The 19,404-nt window shown below is 32.3% G+C and overlaps 1 protein-coding gene across 13 annotated transcripts in view; it reads right to left on the reverse strand.

Moving 5' to 3' along the window:
* The window catches only part of mtd (TLD domain-containing protein mustard), a 467,609-nt gene that overhangs the window by 193,895 nt on the left and 254,310 nt on the right, over window positions 1–19,404 (reverse strand). For 10 of the 13 annotated variants that reach the window (XM_075290858.1, XM_075290860.1, XM_075290859.1 and 7 more), the window contains exons 3-4: window positions 15,087–15,503; window positions 14,460–14,959 (exon numbers count right to left, since the gene is read on the reverse strand). The exons of the other annotated variants lie outside the window; for them this stretch is intronic. In XM_075290858.1, coding sequence (XP_075146973.1) covers window positions 14,460–14,959; window positions 15,087–15,344 — 758 coding nt within the window. In that variant the 5' untranslated portion in view covers window positions 15,345–15,503. The remainder of the gene's footprint in view (window positions 1–14,459; window positions 14,960–15,086; window positions 15,504–19,404) is intronic. 13 annotated transcript variants of the gene reach the window in all.

Consider the following 19,404-nt stretch of genomic DNA (forward strand, 5'->3'; position numbering starts at 1 on the left):
TAGTTCATTATTTCTTTAAATTTGTAAATTTTACCAAAAATGTGTCCACCATGATCTTCGTATGTCACTAAAGACATTCTTGCAATTTTGAACTCCAAGATTTCTCTTAAAACTACAAAATTTTCTTTAACTACTGAAAAAATTTAGTTATGTCTAATAAATTTTCTTGAATTTGTCGAAATCTATTTACTTATTTTTGCCATATCGGAGTGATGCCAGCGTTTGTAATACCGTTTAGTTAAAATTTTCTAAAAAAGTTCCAAATTTTCTAAAATTAATCGAAAGTTATCTTTCCTGGTGGGTTCACTGTTTTTTCAGTGTACCGTATGCAGTAAGAGACCCATTCGACGCAGAGACTCATGTGTTATCAATGTTTAGCTACATTTCTCTCTTTCTCCCACAGTTTGTTCTCAATGACGATATAAGGGTTTACTTAAAATCTTTATCGGTCTAAAGAGTTTGTGGGCAACGTGTATTTCTAAAAATGTTCTTTATCGAAAACATTAAGTATACACACATCTATACATACATACATATGTCAACCTGAACGCTGAAGTGCGACAAGTCAAAAATCATAAGTGGTTTTCTGGAGAATAGATTTAAAAAGGGCGGCCTTTATTTTAAATCTGTATGAAAGGACTTTAAATGTTATGAGTCCTGAATTCAATCCCATTTCAAACGTTACGACATAAGGGGTTAATATTGAATGGATTCATAGATAAATGTTTATAATTATTTTGAGCCGAAGACTGTACACTGAACATAAAAAGTAGCTCGTAATTTATGACAAATTTTGAACTTAAATTTTGTTAATCGCACTTCTACCCAGTCAGTTCAAATTTCAAAAATTTTATGAAAATCTGTAATAATTATTATTTTTAAAAATTTTCAGAACACGTAAAGTGGTGTTCTATAATATAGTTTGAAATTACAAAGATTTGGTCAGTTTTACGTGTCAGTTTTATAGTTACATATAGGGTCACAGAGGTTTTTTAATATTAGCTGACACTTTTTTATTATGTTGTCGCCGTTTAAATAAATTTTTAAACTAGGCTAAACCATTCAAACAGTCTGCCTAAGCTTTAGTCGCCCACTGATGATATTATTTAATATTTACTTTTTAATTGATATACAGTTTTTGTGATTATTTCATGTTTAATGGAGGGTGAAATTTATAGCTACAAATTGACAACTAAATTAAGATATTGAACTGATATGACACCATTAATCAAATGTTTGAATGAAAAAAATTCCGCTGACCCACTTTATCTAAACTTCAATAAGTATGATAAAAATAAAACTACCCTTTGAGATAAATACATACAGTAGTACATTCAGGTTGTCACGTCGTGCTTCTATTTCATAGATTCAATTTCATTGGCTCTGTTGAGTTGTGATAACATAAGAAATCATTTCGGAAGGGACTTCTCATGTTATTTATAACGTTTTGTTAGCTTCCATTATTGGCTTGAGGTCTATCATTAGCACACTGTTAATAAGGCAGTATCGATAGATAAATTGATTCTAGTTTTTAAATAATTAATCAAATCGATATGTTTATAAAAAATATTTGACATTAACTTAAGCGATTATTATGTTAAAATCTGAATTTTATAAACCAAAAATTATACTGTTGAGGGTAGTGGGGTTCTTTTGAAGAATAATCTAGCTTAGGTTAGGTATAGTAGAAGTGCGATATTTCAGGCTCAGTTAGACTATTTCGTCACCGTGGTACAATGGTTAGCATGTCCGCTTTGCATACACAGGTTCGTGGGTTCGATCCCTGCTTCGACCGAACACCAAAACGGTTTTCAGCGGTGGATTATGCCACCTCAGTAATGCTGGTGACATTTCTGAGTGTTTCAAAGCTTTTCTAAGTTCGGATTCGGCTATAAAAAGGAGGTCCTTTGTCATTGAGCTTAACATAGAATCGTGGAGCACTCATTGATAAGAGAGATGTTCACCACTGTGTTATTACAAGTCGAATTTTTGTAATATAAAGGACTGAAAAAACTACGAAGATTAAAAAAATTGCCAAGTGTATGTTATCAATTCTGATGTCTATAATAATGGGACGACACCTAAGGATGCGAACTAGTTGGAATCAATAAAGCAAGGGAGCCTATCGTTTTAGAGGGACTGGAATGGTAAAATGTATTAAACATTTTGATTAATTAGATTTATTCAACAGAAGGCTATAATTAGGTGGGTTTAAAGGCAATCAAACCTAAGCTAGGTATTGAGAAATGATGATACATAGGTTTATAGCATTATCATTGAGACACTCAAATTAGAAGTGTGGATCTTATGATTCGTATATTTTTTCATTCTTTCCGTTTTTTAAACTCGAATGGAATTTTCTTATTTCCTATTTTTTTAATATGTATTTTTTTTCTATAAATTTATATAATTATATGTGGAAAGTATTTATTATTCATATTTTTATAATAACGTATATTTTCATTCCCAATGTTCATACATTAATCTTAAATTGTTATTAATTGCAGTGCCAACAAATAAATATATACACATTTCTTTCACTTTCATTTAAATGCATTTATTATTTTTTTCTCTGTTTACACATAAATATTGTATGCCTGTTTGCCGTCTTAATGCAAATTAATTGCATTTTATATGAAAAGCTAATATATTTATCTTTATGACTATGTACTTGTTTTATATTATCAAACAAAAATAAAAACAACGGAAGCAGTAGCATAGATTGTTATATTTTAGAAAGTCGAATATATTATATATACTATATAACCAACTATCGATAACTAAATGTCAATAATTACAAACACCATAGTTGGGTTGGAAAATATATTGTGTATTTTATTTTAGTATTAGCTGTAACGGACTTAAAGAAAACACAAAACAAATATAGCTAAACCGAAAGAAAAAATACTTTACTGCGAAAAGAAATTTAAATGAAATGAAATTCCTATTCCTAACAGGAGTTGCAACGATTTATAGGGGCAATCGTTGCAACTCCTGTTAATAATAAAATTGTCTCTGTAAAAATATAATTTTGACAAAAGTTTCTATAGAAGTAACATTTTGACAAAATAGAATTTTGACAACATTTTCTATAGAAATTTGGACAAAATTTTCTATAGAAATAAAATTTTGACAAAATTTTCTGTAGAAATAAAATTTTGACAAAATTTTCATTAGAATTAAAATTTTGGCAACATTCTCTATAGAAATAAAATTTTGACAACATTTTCTATAGAAATAAAACTTTGACAGATGAATTTTGACGGATGAATTGTGCTCCTCTACTAGGCTTCGGAGATCAAATCTGGGGAACTGTTTATATGGGGGCTATATATAATTATAGACCGATATGGACCAATTTTTGCATGGTTATTAGAGACCATATACTAACACCACATACCAAATTTCAACCGAATCGGATGAATTTTTCTCCTCCAAAAGGTTCCGGAAATAAAATTTTGACAAAATTTCAATAGAATTAAAATTTTGACAACATTCTCTATAGAATTAGAATTTTGACAACATTTTCTATAGAAATAAACTTTTGCCATAACTTTCTACAGAAATAAAATTTGACAAAATTTTCTACAGGAATAAAATTTTGACAAAATTTTCCATAGAAATAAAACTTTGACAGATGAATTTTGACGGATGAATTTTGCTCCTCCAAGAGGTTCCGGATGTCAAATCTGGGGATCGATTTATATGGGTGCTATATATAATTATAGACCGATATGGACCTATTTTTGCATGGTTATTAGAGAACATTCTCTATAGAATTAGAATTTTGACAACATTTTCTATAGAAATAAACTTTTGCCATAACTTTCTACAGAAATAAAATTTGACAAAATTTTCTACAGGAATAAAATTTTGACAAAATTTTCCATAGAAATAAAACTTTGACAGATGAATTTTGACGGATGAATTTTGCTCCTCCAAGAGGTTCCGGATGTCAAATCTGGGGATCGATTTATATGGGTGCTATATATAATTATAGACCGATATGGACCTATTTTTGCATGGTTATTAGAGACCATATACTAACACCACGTACCAAATTTCAACCGAATCGGATGAATTTTGCTCCTCCAAGAGGTTCCGGAGGTCAAATCTGGGGATCGATTTATTTATTTATTTTCTTGGCGAATCCAAGCCGCAAAGCCATATACGGATTCCAAAACTACACAAACATGCTTAAATCGACTCAGAATTTCACCACGACCCAGAATATATATATATACTTTATGGGATCTTAGAGCAATATTTCTATGTGTTACAAACGGAATGACAAAGTTAATATATAATTTATATGGGTGCTATATATAATTATGGACCGATATGGACCAATTTTTGCATGGTTGTTAAAGAACATATACCAACACCATGTACCAAATTTCAACCGGATCGGATGAGTTTTGCTCCTCTAAGAAGCTCCGGAGGTCAAATCTGGGGATCGATTTATATGGGTGCTATATATAATTATGGACCGATATGGACCAATTCTTGCGTGTTTGTTAGAGACCACATACTAACACCACGTTCCAAATTTCAAACGGATCGGATGAATTTTGCTCCTCTAAGAAGCTCCGGAAGTCAAATCTGGGGATCGGTTTATATGGGGGCTATATATAATTATGGACCGATATGGACCAATTTTTGCATGGTTGTTAAAGAACATATACCAACACCATGTACCAAATTTCAGCCAGATCGGATGAATTTGCACGAGCAAGAGGTTCCGGAGGTCAAATCTGGGGATCGGTTTATATGGGGCTATATATAATTATGGACCGATATGGACCTATTTTTGCATGGTTGTTAGAGACGATATACTAATATCGTGTACCAAATTTCAGCCGGATCGGATGAAATTTGCTTCTCTTAGAGGATCCGCAAACCAAATCTGGTGAACGGTTTATATGTGGGTTATATATAATTATGGACCGATATGGACCAATTTTTGCATGGTTGCTAGAGACCATATACTTACACCATGTAAGTAAGTATATGCATATTTCATCCGATCAGCCAGATCGGATGAAATATGCTATTATTAGAGGCTCCGCAAGCCAAATCAGGGGGTCCGTTTATATGGGGGCTATACGTAAAAGTGGACCGATATGGCCCATTGGCAATACCATCCGACTTACATCAACAACAACTACTTATGCCAAGTTTGAAGTCGATAGCTTGTTTCATTCGGAAGTTAGCGTGATTTCAACAGACGGACGGACGGACATGCTTAAATCGACTCAGAATTTCACCACGACCCAGAATATATATATACTTTATGGGATCTTAGAGCAATATTTCTATGTGTTACAAACGGAATGACAAAGTTAATATATAATTTTTACACCCTAATATATAATATTTACACCCTTACACCCATGTATCGAATAAAACAAGAGTGAAAAGAAAATTTCGATCCTCAGAGAAGAAAGCTCTTCTTTCAGTGCAGGCCTTTTATATTTCCTTTACAAATGCAAATTTGAATTCACCAATGCGTATAAAAGTACAGTGACGTGCAGAAATGAGTACTTAATTAATTTTTTTCAATTCTAAACGAATAAAAAAGCAGCAATAAAGAAACTCAAAATAATTTTAGTTTTCCTTTATTCCTACTTCAATTCTAAATAAAACAACAAAGAACCATATTTATACGTTTTGGCATACTTTCAACCAATTCCTGTATAATTTCATCTGGTATATTCTACCATTCAAGCTGTACTCGTTCCCACACGTCTTCTAATTTTGATGGAGCTGATTTGTACAATCCCAGCCGTCTTTCCACGATTGACCATAAATTCTCAATCCGACTGCTTTTTTATTCGTTTAGAATTTAAAAAAAAAAATTAATTGTGTATTCATTTCTGCACTCCACTGTATATGAAATTTAAAAATAAATCTCTTTACTGAGATATATTTTTCACAAAGAATCCAACATCCAATCGAGCGTAACCATGCACGTCTGGCCACTCAAAGAAATGATTGAATGTCTTGCTGATTTCCTACAAGAACTGCTATATTTTTATTTCAATGGTGATATAAATAATAAATTTAAAATTTTATGGTTTATACTTCATGGTCGGTATGAATTAGCGAACCCATAAATATTATTTGTCGTTTCGAATATGGCTAAAGCTTTTTGTCGCTAGTCAAGAAAGAGGCCAAGTGTACCTGTATGTTATGGAATTGTATTCACCTTCTCCTCCACATTACTTACGTTTTTACGAATTACGCATATAAATCTTATGAAAATATGAAGTCTTAAGAAATACAACGATTATGAATCTCTATCTTTGCTGATGGACAAGAAGTCAATATTTTATTTTTTTATTTTATTTATAGGAGTAATTTTTCTTGGCCTTTCTTAACTTCACGGATTTCTCCTACCCTCTCTTATTTAATCTATAACTTTTGTGTATTAATTTTTATTAGTATTTGATTAATTAGGTTTATTGGTCGGTTTCATTATCATCAATAACTGAATTGAGTGAGGTGAGTGAAGTATATCAAGAAATTCTATCGCGTATTTTCATATTTGGGCTAATACAATTTACCAGATAAGGAAGTATATATATATATATATATATTTTTTTTTTTCAAATTAGCTGTTATCGAACTTTTTATAATTTTCGTTTAAAATAGGGATGGAAACAGTTATTGCACACAAAAAAAATATTATTGTATTCTGGTTCATGGAAATTATTATTTTTTAGTTACAAATTTCCTCAATATGAAAAAGGTTTTTTTCAATAATTTTTTTGTATGTCAGTTAAATTAACTAAATTTAAGGAGAAAGAATTATACACAAATTAATCATAAAGATTTACTAAATTCTATATAATTCATATCTCCCACACTCATAGAAAAAATCATGAACGGCGTGCTCATTTCAAAACGATACGTTCATGAAAATGAATCAACACACAAACTTTGCACAGACGTCCTCAAAATAATACCAGGTGTGCCAAACGTGTTGGATTCCACTGTGGCGGAACCACTTTTCGACAAAAAGTTTGAAACTCTAATTCCCATAAGTGAGACGTGGTGCACACAGATCCCGGGGAATTAACGTTATATCGATATCTACACTGATGGCTCCAAATTCCTTGGTGTCGTATTACGATCATATCACAAACATTTGAATTGACCTATTGACGCTTTATGTTCAATGGCGTTTGTGGCTGAGTATGCTAAGGCGTTCTGTTATGGTGCCAGTAAACCCAGGTTCAATCCCTGGTCGGAGCGAAAAAGTTTTTCAAATTGTAAAAATTAGATAATAGGAAAATAATAATGTAATAAAACATATGGATAAAAAAAATTGAAATTGGTTGAAAAAAATTTGTTTCGCTTTTTAAATTTCTTCATTCAAATTAACTTCCACGGCACAACTTCTAAAGCAATGCAAAGGGTCCACAAAGGGAGTACTTCCGTCCTATGACAAGCCCATGTAAAATTCATTGGAGATGATCCAAGTTTGCACTACTACCGGATCACAGATTGGGGATCCAAACTACTTTTTTGGAAGCTCTTTTTTTTTTTTGCTGGGCTAAGCTAACCTAACGGGTCGCTGTCTGATAGGCGATTTTTCAAAAACTATTTGCGTGAAGTTTAATGATTACTGTGTGAGCTGTCATGATGCGGAGGAAAAGGAATCAATTAAACACCTCTTGTGTAAGTGTCCTGCATTTTGAGTAAGGCGTAAGCGAATTCTAGGGGCATATAGCTTTAGATTAGTGGCGGACCTAGAAACCGTTAACTTAAGCAGTCTGCCAATGTTTTTGGAACAATCTGGTTGGTTCAACAGAAGAAAATAATCGAAAAGAACAGAATAGTCTAAGTGAGCCTTACAATAAATCGGGCTGCCACTTTAACATAACCTAACCTACAACAGACGGCTTCAATCTGACAAAGATAAAATGACACCATGCGTTTCCAAAACAACAATAAGAGTCCATGATCTGGAAACATAATGGTTAGGAATTTATAACAAAAAAACTTCGCTACCGTAAGGAGGCTGTTAATGAGTATGATGCAGACAACCCAGGTTCGAGGGTTGTCTGCATCACACTCATTAACAGCCTCCTTAGCACATTGCACCACCGACAAAGTTGCCATAGCAACGTCTAACGAATATTTTAAGAATTTTCATGGCCAAAGAATAATGAACGAATGAATGCCCTTGTACGAAACCGTGAACATTCCGTGTCGATTTTTCGTTAGCCTTTCCGTTTTATTTTGTCACCGTCCGTTCACGATTTTAGAATGTAAAATTTTCTACGTGTGCACAAAATAGATAGAAATTCATAAAATGTACATATTTTGATATTAAAACTCCAATTTTACGAAATTTTCTTTAACAAATGAAAATAATTACACTGAAAAAAATATTGTCATGATGTCAAAATCTTTAAAACAAGAAAGCATAGAAGACGCATTTCTCTAATATAAAGTTTTTTCCTTATGCGCTTTGCAGACTATCAGTTATACCAGACGACATTGCTCTTGTCGAACATATCGCATATATTGTGCACATTATAAGTTAAGTCCAAAGGCATAATCGATAATGCTGTATGTTTATGGGATCGATAATAATTTACCGATTATTTAGTCATCGCCGACAAGTCGTATCGATCCGACACACTGTAAGATGCTTTACAAACACCGACATTCCATCCGGAATAACTGATAGTCTGTAAAGCGCATTATCCAAAAGTCAATAAACTATTCAATGAAGTCGTATTGCCCTTATAATTAAGTGATTTCACTTAAAAATGGGTATCATAACATGAAAGAAAAATTGTTTGGGCTAAGGTCAACTTGACTTTAATAATTCAGAAAAATTCTTTAAATTTAATGAAATTGTCTTTAAATTTGTTGTCTTTTTGTAGTCAAAGCAAAAAATCGTTCAAATAGAGGATATGTTTTCCAACACTTTGTTTTAAAGACGTTTTTACTTGAAACATAGCATAATTTCTACTGGAAGTCGAGTCTTAATTTGGAAAATAAAGTTGTCGTTAAATAGTTTTTAAAGGTCTTTGAAAGCATATGAAGAAAAAAAGCTGAAAAAAACGAAGAATTAAAATTTGCTTCCCAGAAGCAAGTACACAAAACCCAAATTTAAAAGAGAATTGTGTCTTAAAAGTATCCCTACTTGTATTCTCCGCTTCTTTGGTCGGAATCAATACCAAAATATTTAAAGTAAAGGCAAAATCTTTGGAACAGGGCATGCTTTCTTCTTCGTGTAATGTTAAAAAAATTCTTAGGGATTTATGTCATCATTCGGGAGCCACCGCGGTGCAATGGTTAGCATGCCCGCCTTGCATACACAATGTCGTGGGTTCGATTGCTGCTACGACCGAATACTAAAAAGTTTTTCAGCGGTGGATTATCCCACCGCAGTAATGCTGGTGACATTTCTGAGGGTTTCAAAGCTTCTCTAAGTGGTTTCACTGGAATGTGGAACGCCGTTCGGACTCGGCTATAAAAAGAAGGTCCCTTGTCATTGAGCTTAACATGGAATCGGGCAGCACTCAGTGATAAGAGAGAAGTTCACCACTGTGGTATCACAATGGACTGAATAGTCTAAGTGAGCCTGATACATCGGGCTGCCACATAACCTAACCTAACCTATGTCATCATTCACACCAATTTATAATTTTTCGAAGAAATTTTCCATGAAAGAGGCACATTTACGTAATGAATTATCAATGATTGGTTTTTCCGCATCCCTTGCGAATTTTAATGTATATCATAGATATCATCGTATTTGATAGATTTGGAAAAGATTAATCTTTAGGAGAAAAATCATCTATCATAATCATTATTATTTTGATTTGTTTAACATCTCCGCCCATTAATTAAATGTATAAAGACTTCAATTCATTCATGTATACATTCCTAATTTATTTGTTATTTTATTAATTTTATTATTTTTTTCGATATTCGGCTCCAGAAGTATTTATTGTCATCGATTATTATGGTTTATTTACGATACATTGGCTCAACAACCATATCGCGTGCTGAAAAAACGTGTTTTTTTAATTTCAATTGCATAGCTACATAGTTTACTCTCTACACCAGATATTCAAAAGAAAAAGCCACAATTATTCATTGAAGAAATTCTATTTGAATCAATTAATAGCCTTCAGTTGTGATGACTGATGATATGGTGGTTATATGCAAAATAGTCCATCGAAAAAAGCACATGATTTTATAGATGTTTTTATTAATACGCATTTAATTCAATGGAGATGAAATTTTACGGATAAAAATCCTTACGACATATCGAAAAATTGCAATAATTTACCGAAATAATTTGTTTGAAGAAAGGCAAGCTATTTGAATTGAGTTTTTTTTTTAATCAACTATGAAAAAATCTCTAAATGTTTTTTAAAAATAATTATTTTCATGAAATTTGTTGGGTGAACCGATATCGAGGACAGAGTTCTTTTGTGTACATATCTGCCGGTATTCTTTGGTTTAGGAAGGATACCACACCTTATCAAAATAAATATTTTAGTCTGCTTAACCACAATTTGCACATTTACATACCAAAAACAAGAAGACCCAGAATTCACTGCAGTTTTTCTCCGATAAAATGGAGGTTCTTTTGAAGCAGAAATTAATTCATGTGGCGTAATTTTTTATTCGCGCATAAACTCAGATCAAAACCAGGTTGTTTGTGGAAACCCCCACAAATAAAAAATGAATTTCTTTTTTTCTACACTAAACTTAAGACAAATTAATGTGAGTTAATGTGGGTTTGTAACTCTTCAAGTTGTTACCACTTTAAAACAAAGAATGTTGGATTGCATTTGGCCAACCTCTCATGTTTTAGGAATGCACCTTTCAAGTGTTAGCAAATGAGTCAACAGTTCAACATTGGTGTTAAAAAAATGAATTCGTTCTGGATGACTAAAATTTTGTTTATATACATATTTGAAAATATTAATGATAGCTTGGTTAAAAAAGATTGCAGAAACCACGATGCATCAATAAATAAAGTGAACACAAACACATTATCAGTATTCTCAGTATTGATTATTGGCCTTAAAAGTAGCAATCGATATTAATAATAAAATAATATGACAAAAAAAAAAACATTCCGTACAAAAAGTGGTAGGCTACTATGAACAAAAATGTTGGTAGTGTATGTTAAAAAGTATATAATTATATAATATTTGTAATGAAAACTATTTTTAATCCGCAAACGTGTCAAAAGTCAAATTTACGGCTTAAGCTGAGTACTATGTTCACTTTTCAAGCTGAAAACCAGCTTGTTTTCACGGTTACTTTTTACACCCCCACCATAGGATGGGGGTATATTAACTTTGTCATTCCGTTTGTAACACATCGAAATATTGCTATAAGACCCCATAAAGTATATATATTTTGGGTCGTGGTGAAATTCTGAATCGATCTGAGCATGTCCGTCCGTCCGTCTGTTGAAATCACGCTAACTTCCGAATGAAACAAGCTATCGACTTCAAACTTGGCTTAAGTAGTTTTTATTGATGTAGGTCGGATGGTATTGCAAATGGGCCATATCGGCCCACCTTTACCTATAGCCCCCATATAACCGGCCCCCTAATTTGGCTTGAGGATCCTCTAAGAGAAGCAAATTTCATCCGATCCAGCTGAAATTTGGTACATGGTGTTAGTGTATAGTCTCTAACAACCATGCAAAAATTGGTCCACATGGGTCTATTATTATATATAGCCCCCATATAAACCGATCCCCAGATTCGGCTTGCGGAGCCTCTAAGAGAAGCAAATTTCATCCGATTCGGCTGAAATTTGGTACAAGGTGTAAGTATATGGTCTCAAACAACCGTGCAAAAATTGGTCCACATCGGTCCATAATTAAATATAGCCCCCATATAAACCGATCCCCAGATTTGGCTTGCGGAGCCTCTAAGAGAAGCAAATTTCATCCAATCCGGTTGTAATTTGGAACATGGTGTTAGTATATGATCTATAACAATCGTGCCAGAATTGGTCCTTATCGGTCCATAATTATATATAGTCCCCATATAAAACGTTCTCCAGATTTGACCTCCGGAGTCTCTTAGAGGAGCAAAATTCATCCGATCCAGGTCATATGTGGAACGTGGTGTTAGTATATGGTCTCTAACATCCATGCAAAAATTGGTCCATATCGGTCTATAGTTATATATAGCCGATCTCCAATCACATAAAAATTGGTCCATATCGGTTCATAATCATGGTTGCCACTCGAGCCAAAAATAATCTACCAAAATTTTATTTCTATAGAAAATTTTGTCAAAATTTTATTTCTATAGAAAATTTTGTCAAAATTTTATTTCTATAGAAAATTTTGTCAAAATTTTATTTCTATAGAAAATTTTGTCAAAATTTTATTTCTATAGAAAATTTTGTTAAAATTTTATTTCTATAGAAAATTTTGTAAAAATTTTATTTCTATAGAAAATTTTGTCAAAATTTTATTTCTATAGAAAATTTTGTCAAAATTTTATTTCTATATAGACAATTTTGTCAAAATTTTATTTCTATAGAAAATTTTGTCAAAATTTTATTTCTATAGAAAATTTTGTCAAAATTTTATTTCTGTAGAAAATTTTGTCAAAATGTTATTTCTATAGAAAATTTTTTCAAAATTTTATTTCCATAGAAAATTTTGTCAAAATTTTATTTCTATAGAAAATTTTGTCAAAATTTTATTTCTATAGAAAATTTTGTCAAAATTTTATTTCTGTAGAAAATTTTGTCAAAATTTTATTTCTATAGAAAATTTTGTCAAAATTTTATTTCTATAGAAGATTTTGTCAAAATTTTATTTCTATAGAAGATTTTGTCAAAATTTTATTTCTACAGAACATTTTGTTAAGATTTTATTTCTATAGAAAATTTTGTTAAAATTTTATTTCTGTAGAAAATTTTGTCAAAATTTTATTTCTATAGAAAATTTTGTCAAAATTTTATTTCTATAGAAAATGTTGTCAAAATTTTATTTCTATAGAAAATTTTGTCAAAATTTTATTTCTATAGAAAATTTTGTCAAAATTTTATTTCTATAGAAAATGTTGTCAAAATTTTATTTCTATAGAAAATTTTGTCAAACTGAATTATATACGTATTTGATCGAACTATTTTGATTTAATATATACCACGTATGGACTTACATACAATTTAGAAGACAGTGTTAGGAGTAATTCGATTGTGGATGGCAGTGTTTAGAAGAAGTTTCTACGCAATCAATGGTGGAGGGTACATAAGATTCGGCCTGGCCGAACTTACGGCCGTATATACTTGTTTTAATTAATTAATTTAGAAATATAAAATTATTTGCAAACAATTCCTTGGATCTTTTCCATCCATTATTTGGCAAAGGCTTGATCAAAATATAATCGTCTTCATAAATATATTCATACATTTAATTTAGTGTTTTAGTGAAAAAGCCGAACATAGTACTCACCTTTAACAAAAAGACGGGATGATTTTTTTGTAATTATAACCTGACCTTTATAGTCTGGTACTATGTTCGATAATAATTAATAATATAAATGGAAATAAATATATTCCTTTTTAATCTACACAAAAACTAAATGAAAAAGGTCGCAAGTTCAGTTGTGTAGAGTTATCTGCTTTAAAATTAATTAGTTAAAGAAAAGTAAAGACGAAAATATCAATTTAAAACCCGGGTTTTTAAATTTGTTACTGATTCAATTACGAAATTAATTGATCTAATAAATTTTTTACTTGAAATGTCTTCAATCACAAAAATTATAAAATCAATCACAGTTTTAATTGGGCATAAAAAAATACTTGATTAAAAAATGTATTATTTTCTTTAGCAAATGTCATTTTTCAATTGATTCAATTAAAATTGTAATTAAGTGAATACTTTCAATCAGTTTCTTAAGTGACTTTGTGTTTTTAGTTTGATTAAAAAATTGATTGTTTGAAATAAATTATCATCACTTTTTTAAGTGACTTAGTCTTCCGAGTTTGATTAAAATTGATTTACGTTAAATCAAATATTTTTCTTTTAAATTTTGAATTATGTTTAATAATTGACTTAATTAACCTAATGTTTCTATTTTGATTAAAATGTTAAATGTATCAATTATTATTTTCAACTTCAATCCACTTTTTAAAAGGAAATATTTTGGTGATATTTTTTCTGTGTGCCTAGTTTTACAGTTAATACTTAACATCAATATTTATATATACATTCACATTTACAAATATTTTTCAAGTAGCCTTTAAAAAACATTCGGGTTATTTTTTATTTGCATTTTAGTTTCCAAATAGCATAATGCTTGGTAATTAACATTGCCATTATTTATTAGAATTTTTTTACACATTATTAAGACATTATTTCACAAAATTTCATTAAAATGTTAGTAAAACAAATCATCTCATATTAAAATAAAGAATAACAGAAAAAAACAGCAAATATTCACCTGTTCTTAATATTATCCGGTACAAATATATTCCACCAAGAGTGGCGTTTTTGCCTTGGAAAATAGGCCGAATGATTGGGATCTATGTCATCATAGGTAATATCACCTGTGGACGAGCCGATGCCAGTCGTACTATCATTGACCAAATCACTTTGTGAACCATTTGTTGCCTGCGAACTTTGTTCGAGTGTGGAAAAACTCACTTCGAAATTCTTGCGACGACGTCTGTCTAATTTCGTTTGCAAAGAACTACGTCGTCGACGATTACGCTCCTTATCAATGGGCGTGTCATAGGGACTACTACTGGCAATGCCAATACCCTTGACAGCGGTGCGTACATTTGTACCATCGTCGAAATAGGTCACTTTGCCAGGGTCATTGGGCGAGGAGGCGCGAATATTTTCTTCGGAACTGTAAACAATGTCAGGTGATATGGGTGTAACGGAACCATCACTTTTCTCATGTTTAACAGCTGATTCATAGGAGTCTTTCGATGAGTGCTAACAATAATAAAAAAATGAAAGAAACAAAACAAAAAATAAAATAAAAATAAATAAAAAAAAATAAAATTTCCTCTAATTACATATTCAAATTTTTTGAAAGGACTTTCTGTTTTCCATTTCTTACCTTATTACTATCACGTCTAAAGAATGAAACCGCTATGGAACTTCTCCTCTTTTGACTTTTGTCCGATTTACTGGAGAATAAACCCAATGCCAGCGAACTACGTCTGGGCGGTTTTTGTGGTGGCAATGATGGTTCAGTGACATTAATTCCACTCTCGGTTTCATCGTCCGCATGTTCATCGATATCAACCAATGATGGTATCGAGACACTGGCCCAATCTTTTTTCAGGCGATATTTTCCCCCATCGATGGCACTCATTTTGTGTATGGAGGCAATTTTTGTATTGTTTTACACTTTCAGGATAAAATTATTTATGTAATCCGTTTTTGGGGATAAAAAGAAGCGTAAAAATGCTTCGATATTAAAAAAACAAAACGTTGAAATTAAAAACAAACTCAAAATGTTGTGAATTTTTTGCTAAAAATAAAATAAAATAAGAAAAAAAGAAAAATTTAAAAAAAAAATAATAATAATTTAATAAAATTATGAATATTCTGAATAAAATGGCTTGAAAATATTGAAGTTGTGTTTAAGGCTTTTTTATATAACATTGTACGTCCAACAGTTCCCGGCGAGAATTTTCAAAAAATGCCACAGCAGGGGGCACAATTTTCTAATAAAGAATTTTTATACCCTGCGCCACACTATGGAACAGGGTATTATAAGTTAGTGCATATGTTTCTAACACCCAGAAGGAGAAGAGATAGGCACATGGTGTCTTTGGTAATAATGCTCAGGGTGGGTCCCTGAGTCGATATAACCATGACCGTCTGTCCGTCCGTCTGTCTGTGAACACATTTTTGTGATCAAAGTCTAGGTCGCAATTTAAGTCCGATCGCCTTCAAATTTGGCACATGTTCCTAATATGGGTCAGAATAGAACCCTATTGATTTTGGAAGAAATCGGTTCAGATTTAGATATAGCTTCCATATATATCATTCGCCCGATATGCACTAATATGGACCCAGCAGCCAGAGTTTTATACCGATTTGCTTGAAATTGTACAAACATAACACTTAGTCGTATAGTCAAGTGTGCAAAATTTGATTGAAATCGGTTCAGATTTAGAAATAGCTCCCATATATATCTTTCGCCCGATATGGAGTTATATGGCCCCAGAAGCCAGATTTTTGGCCGAATTTGGTTGAAATTTTGCACAAGAAGAACAATTAGTACTATAGTCAAGTGCGCCAAATTTGATTGAAATCGGTTCAGATTTAGATATAGCTCCCATATATATCATTCGCCCGATATGGACTAATATGGTCCCAGAAGCCAGAGTTTTACCCCAATTTGGTTGAAATTTTGCACTAGGAGTACAATTAGTAGTGTAGTCAAGTGTGCCAAATTTTATTGAAATCAGTTCAGATTTAGATATAGCTCCCATATATACCGTTCGCCCGATTTACACTCATATGACAACAGTGGCCAATCTTTCACTCCGATTTAGTTGAAATTTTGTACAGGGAATAGAATTAGCATTGTAGTTATGCGTGCCAAATTTGGTTGAAATCGGTTCAGATTTAGATATAGCTCCCATATATATGGTTAGGTTAGGTTAGGTTATGTGGCAAACCGATCTATCAGGCTCACTTAGACTATTCAGTCCATTGTGATACCACAGTGGTGAACTTCTCTCTTATCACTGAGTGCTGCCCGATTCCAGGTTAAGCTCAATGACAAGGGAGCCCGAACGATTCCGAACGGCGTTCCACATTCCAGTGAAACCACTTAGAGAAGCTTTGAAACCCTCAGAAATGTCACCAGCATTACTGAGGTGGGATAATCCACCGCTGAAAAACTTTTTGGTGTTCGGTCCTAGCAGGAATCGAACCCACGACCTTGTGTATGTAAGGTGGGCATTCTAGCCATCGGCCATATCGGACCACGTTTACATATAGCCCCCATATAAACCGATCCCCAAATTTGGCTTGGGGAGCCTCCCGGAGCAGCAAAATTCATCCGATCCGGTTGAAATTTGGTACCTGATGTTAGTATACGGTCTCTAACACCCATGCAAAAATTGGTCCATGTCGGTCCATAATTATATATAGCCCCCATATAAACCGATCCCCAGATTTGACCTCAGGAGCCTCTTGGAGGAGCAAAATTCATCCGATCCGGTTGAAATTTAGTACGTGGTCTTAGTATACGGTCTCTAACACCCATGCAAAAATTGGTCCATGTCGGTCCATAATTATATATAGCCCCCATATAAACCGATCCCCAGATTTGACCTCCGGAGCCTCTTGGAGGGGAAAAATTCATCCGATCCAATTGAAATTTAGTACGTGGTGTTAGTATATAGTCTCTAACAACCATGCAAAAATTGGTCCATATCGGTTCATAATTATATATAGCTCCCATATAAACCGATCCCCAGATTTGACCTCAGGAGCCTCTTGGAGGAGCGAAATTCATCCGATCCAGTTGAAATTTGGTACATGGTGTTAGTATATGGTATCTAACAACCATGCAAAAATTGGTCCATATCGGTCCATAATTATATATAGCAAAAGTCATTCGATGCGGTTGAAATTTGGTACATTTTGTCAATATATGGCCTCTAACAGCCATGTAAAAATTGGTCAATATCGGTCTTTAGTTATATATAGCCGATGACTTATTACACAAAAATTGGTCCATATCGCCAAAAATAATCTACCAAAACTTTATTTCCATAGAAAATTTTGTCAAATTTTATTACTATAGAAAGTTGTGTCAAAATTTCATTTCTATAGAAAGTTTTGTCAAACGTTTATTTCTACAGAAATGTTTGTCAAAATTTTATTTCCATAGAAAGTTTTGTCAAAATTTTATTTTTATAGAAAATTTTGTAAAAAAATTATTTCTGTAGAAAATTTTGTCAACATTTTATTTCTATACAAAATTTTGTCAACATTTTACTTCCATAGAAAATTTTGTCAACATTTGATTTCTATAGAAAATTTTGTCAAAATTTTATTTCTATAGAAAATTTTGTCAAGTTTTCATTTCTATAGAAAATTTTGTCAAACTATATTATATACGTATTTAATCGGCCTTTTTTTGTTTAATATATACCCCGTATGGGCTAACTTACAATTTAGAAGACAGTGTTAAAAAGTTTTACGATACCTTGCCATCGGCAAGTGTTATCGCAACCCAAGTAATTCGATTGTGGATGACAGCCTTTAGTAGAAGTTCCTACGCAATCCATGGTGGAGGGTACATAAGATTTGGCCTGGCCGAACTTACGGCCGTATATACATGTTTTTTACTAACATTGTGTTCCACCCTAGTGCAGCCGACTTAAATTTTGAGTCTATAGATTTTGTAGAAGTCTATCAAATTCTGTCCAGATCGAGTGATATTTAAATGTATGTATTTGGGACAAACCTTTATATATAGCCCCAAGACATTTGACGGATGTGATATGGTATTGACAATTTAGATCTACAAAGTGGTGCAGGGTATAATATAGTCAGCCCCGCCCGACTTTAGACTTTTCTTACTTGTTTTTACTAACATTGTGTTCCACCCTAGTGCATTAGCCGACTTATATTTTGAGTCTATAGATTTTGTAAAAGTCTATCAAATTCTGTCCGGATCGAGTGATATTTAAATGTATGTATTTGGGACAAACCTTTATATATAGCCCCCAACACATTTGACGGATGTGATATGGTATCGACTTTAGACTTTCCTTACTTTTTTATATATACAATTACAAAATATTTTGTTTCATATAGAATCTTAACTAATCTAGTAAATTATTTCTTTGTCCATTTTAGCAAAAATCACTCGTCGAAGTTAAGAGTTTACTTTAAACATTACAAAAAAAAAATTCATTGAGATATTGCATATTTTCAGGCGTACCCATCTAATTGACATTTTATGTCAAATTATGAACATATTATTAAACGCCATTTAGGAATCACGAGAATAGAAGTTTTCCTCTATAACCTAATAATTAAGTTCAAGCCCATGTTTGCTCAAAGGAAATGTATAGATTTTACTGAGCTATTTATTCACAAAATAATATCGATATTTATTCAAACAATTATCTAAAAATGATATGTAAACGATTAGTTAAACGAATCAATATTACAAATTTCAAACGTGTTTCTCGCCTTTAGGGCAAAGTGTTACATTAACAATTCAATAGACATTAATCAATGATTGTGTCATCAGTCAGCCGGCATTTTAATGTCCTAAGTTAATTTGCATTTAAATGATCGTTGCCACTGTGAGATGTCGTACGACGGACGATCAGCGCCAATGCTATAGGTAGCCTCAACTGTCAATCACCCCCAGTAGCTAATTTCTCTACTCACAT

This window comes from Haematobia irritans, chromosome 1, assembly GCF_050003625.1.
Source record: "Haematobia irritans isolate KBUSLIRL chromosome 1, ASM5000362v1, whole genome shotgun sequence".
Lineage (NCBI taxonomy): Eukaryota > Metazoa > Arthropoda > Insecta > Diptera > Muscidae > Haematobia > Haematobia irritans.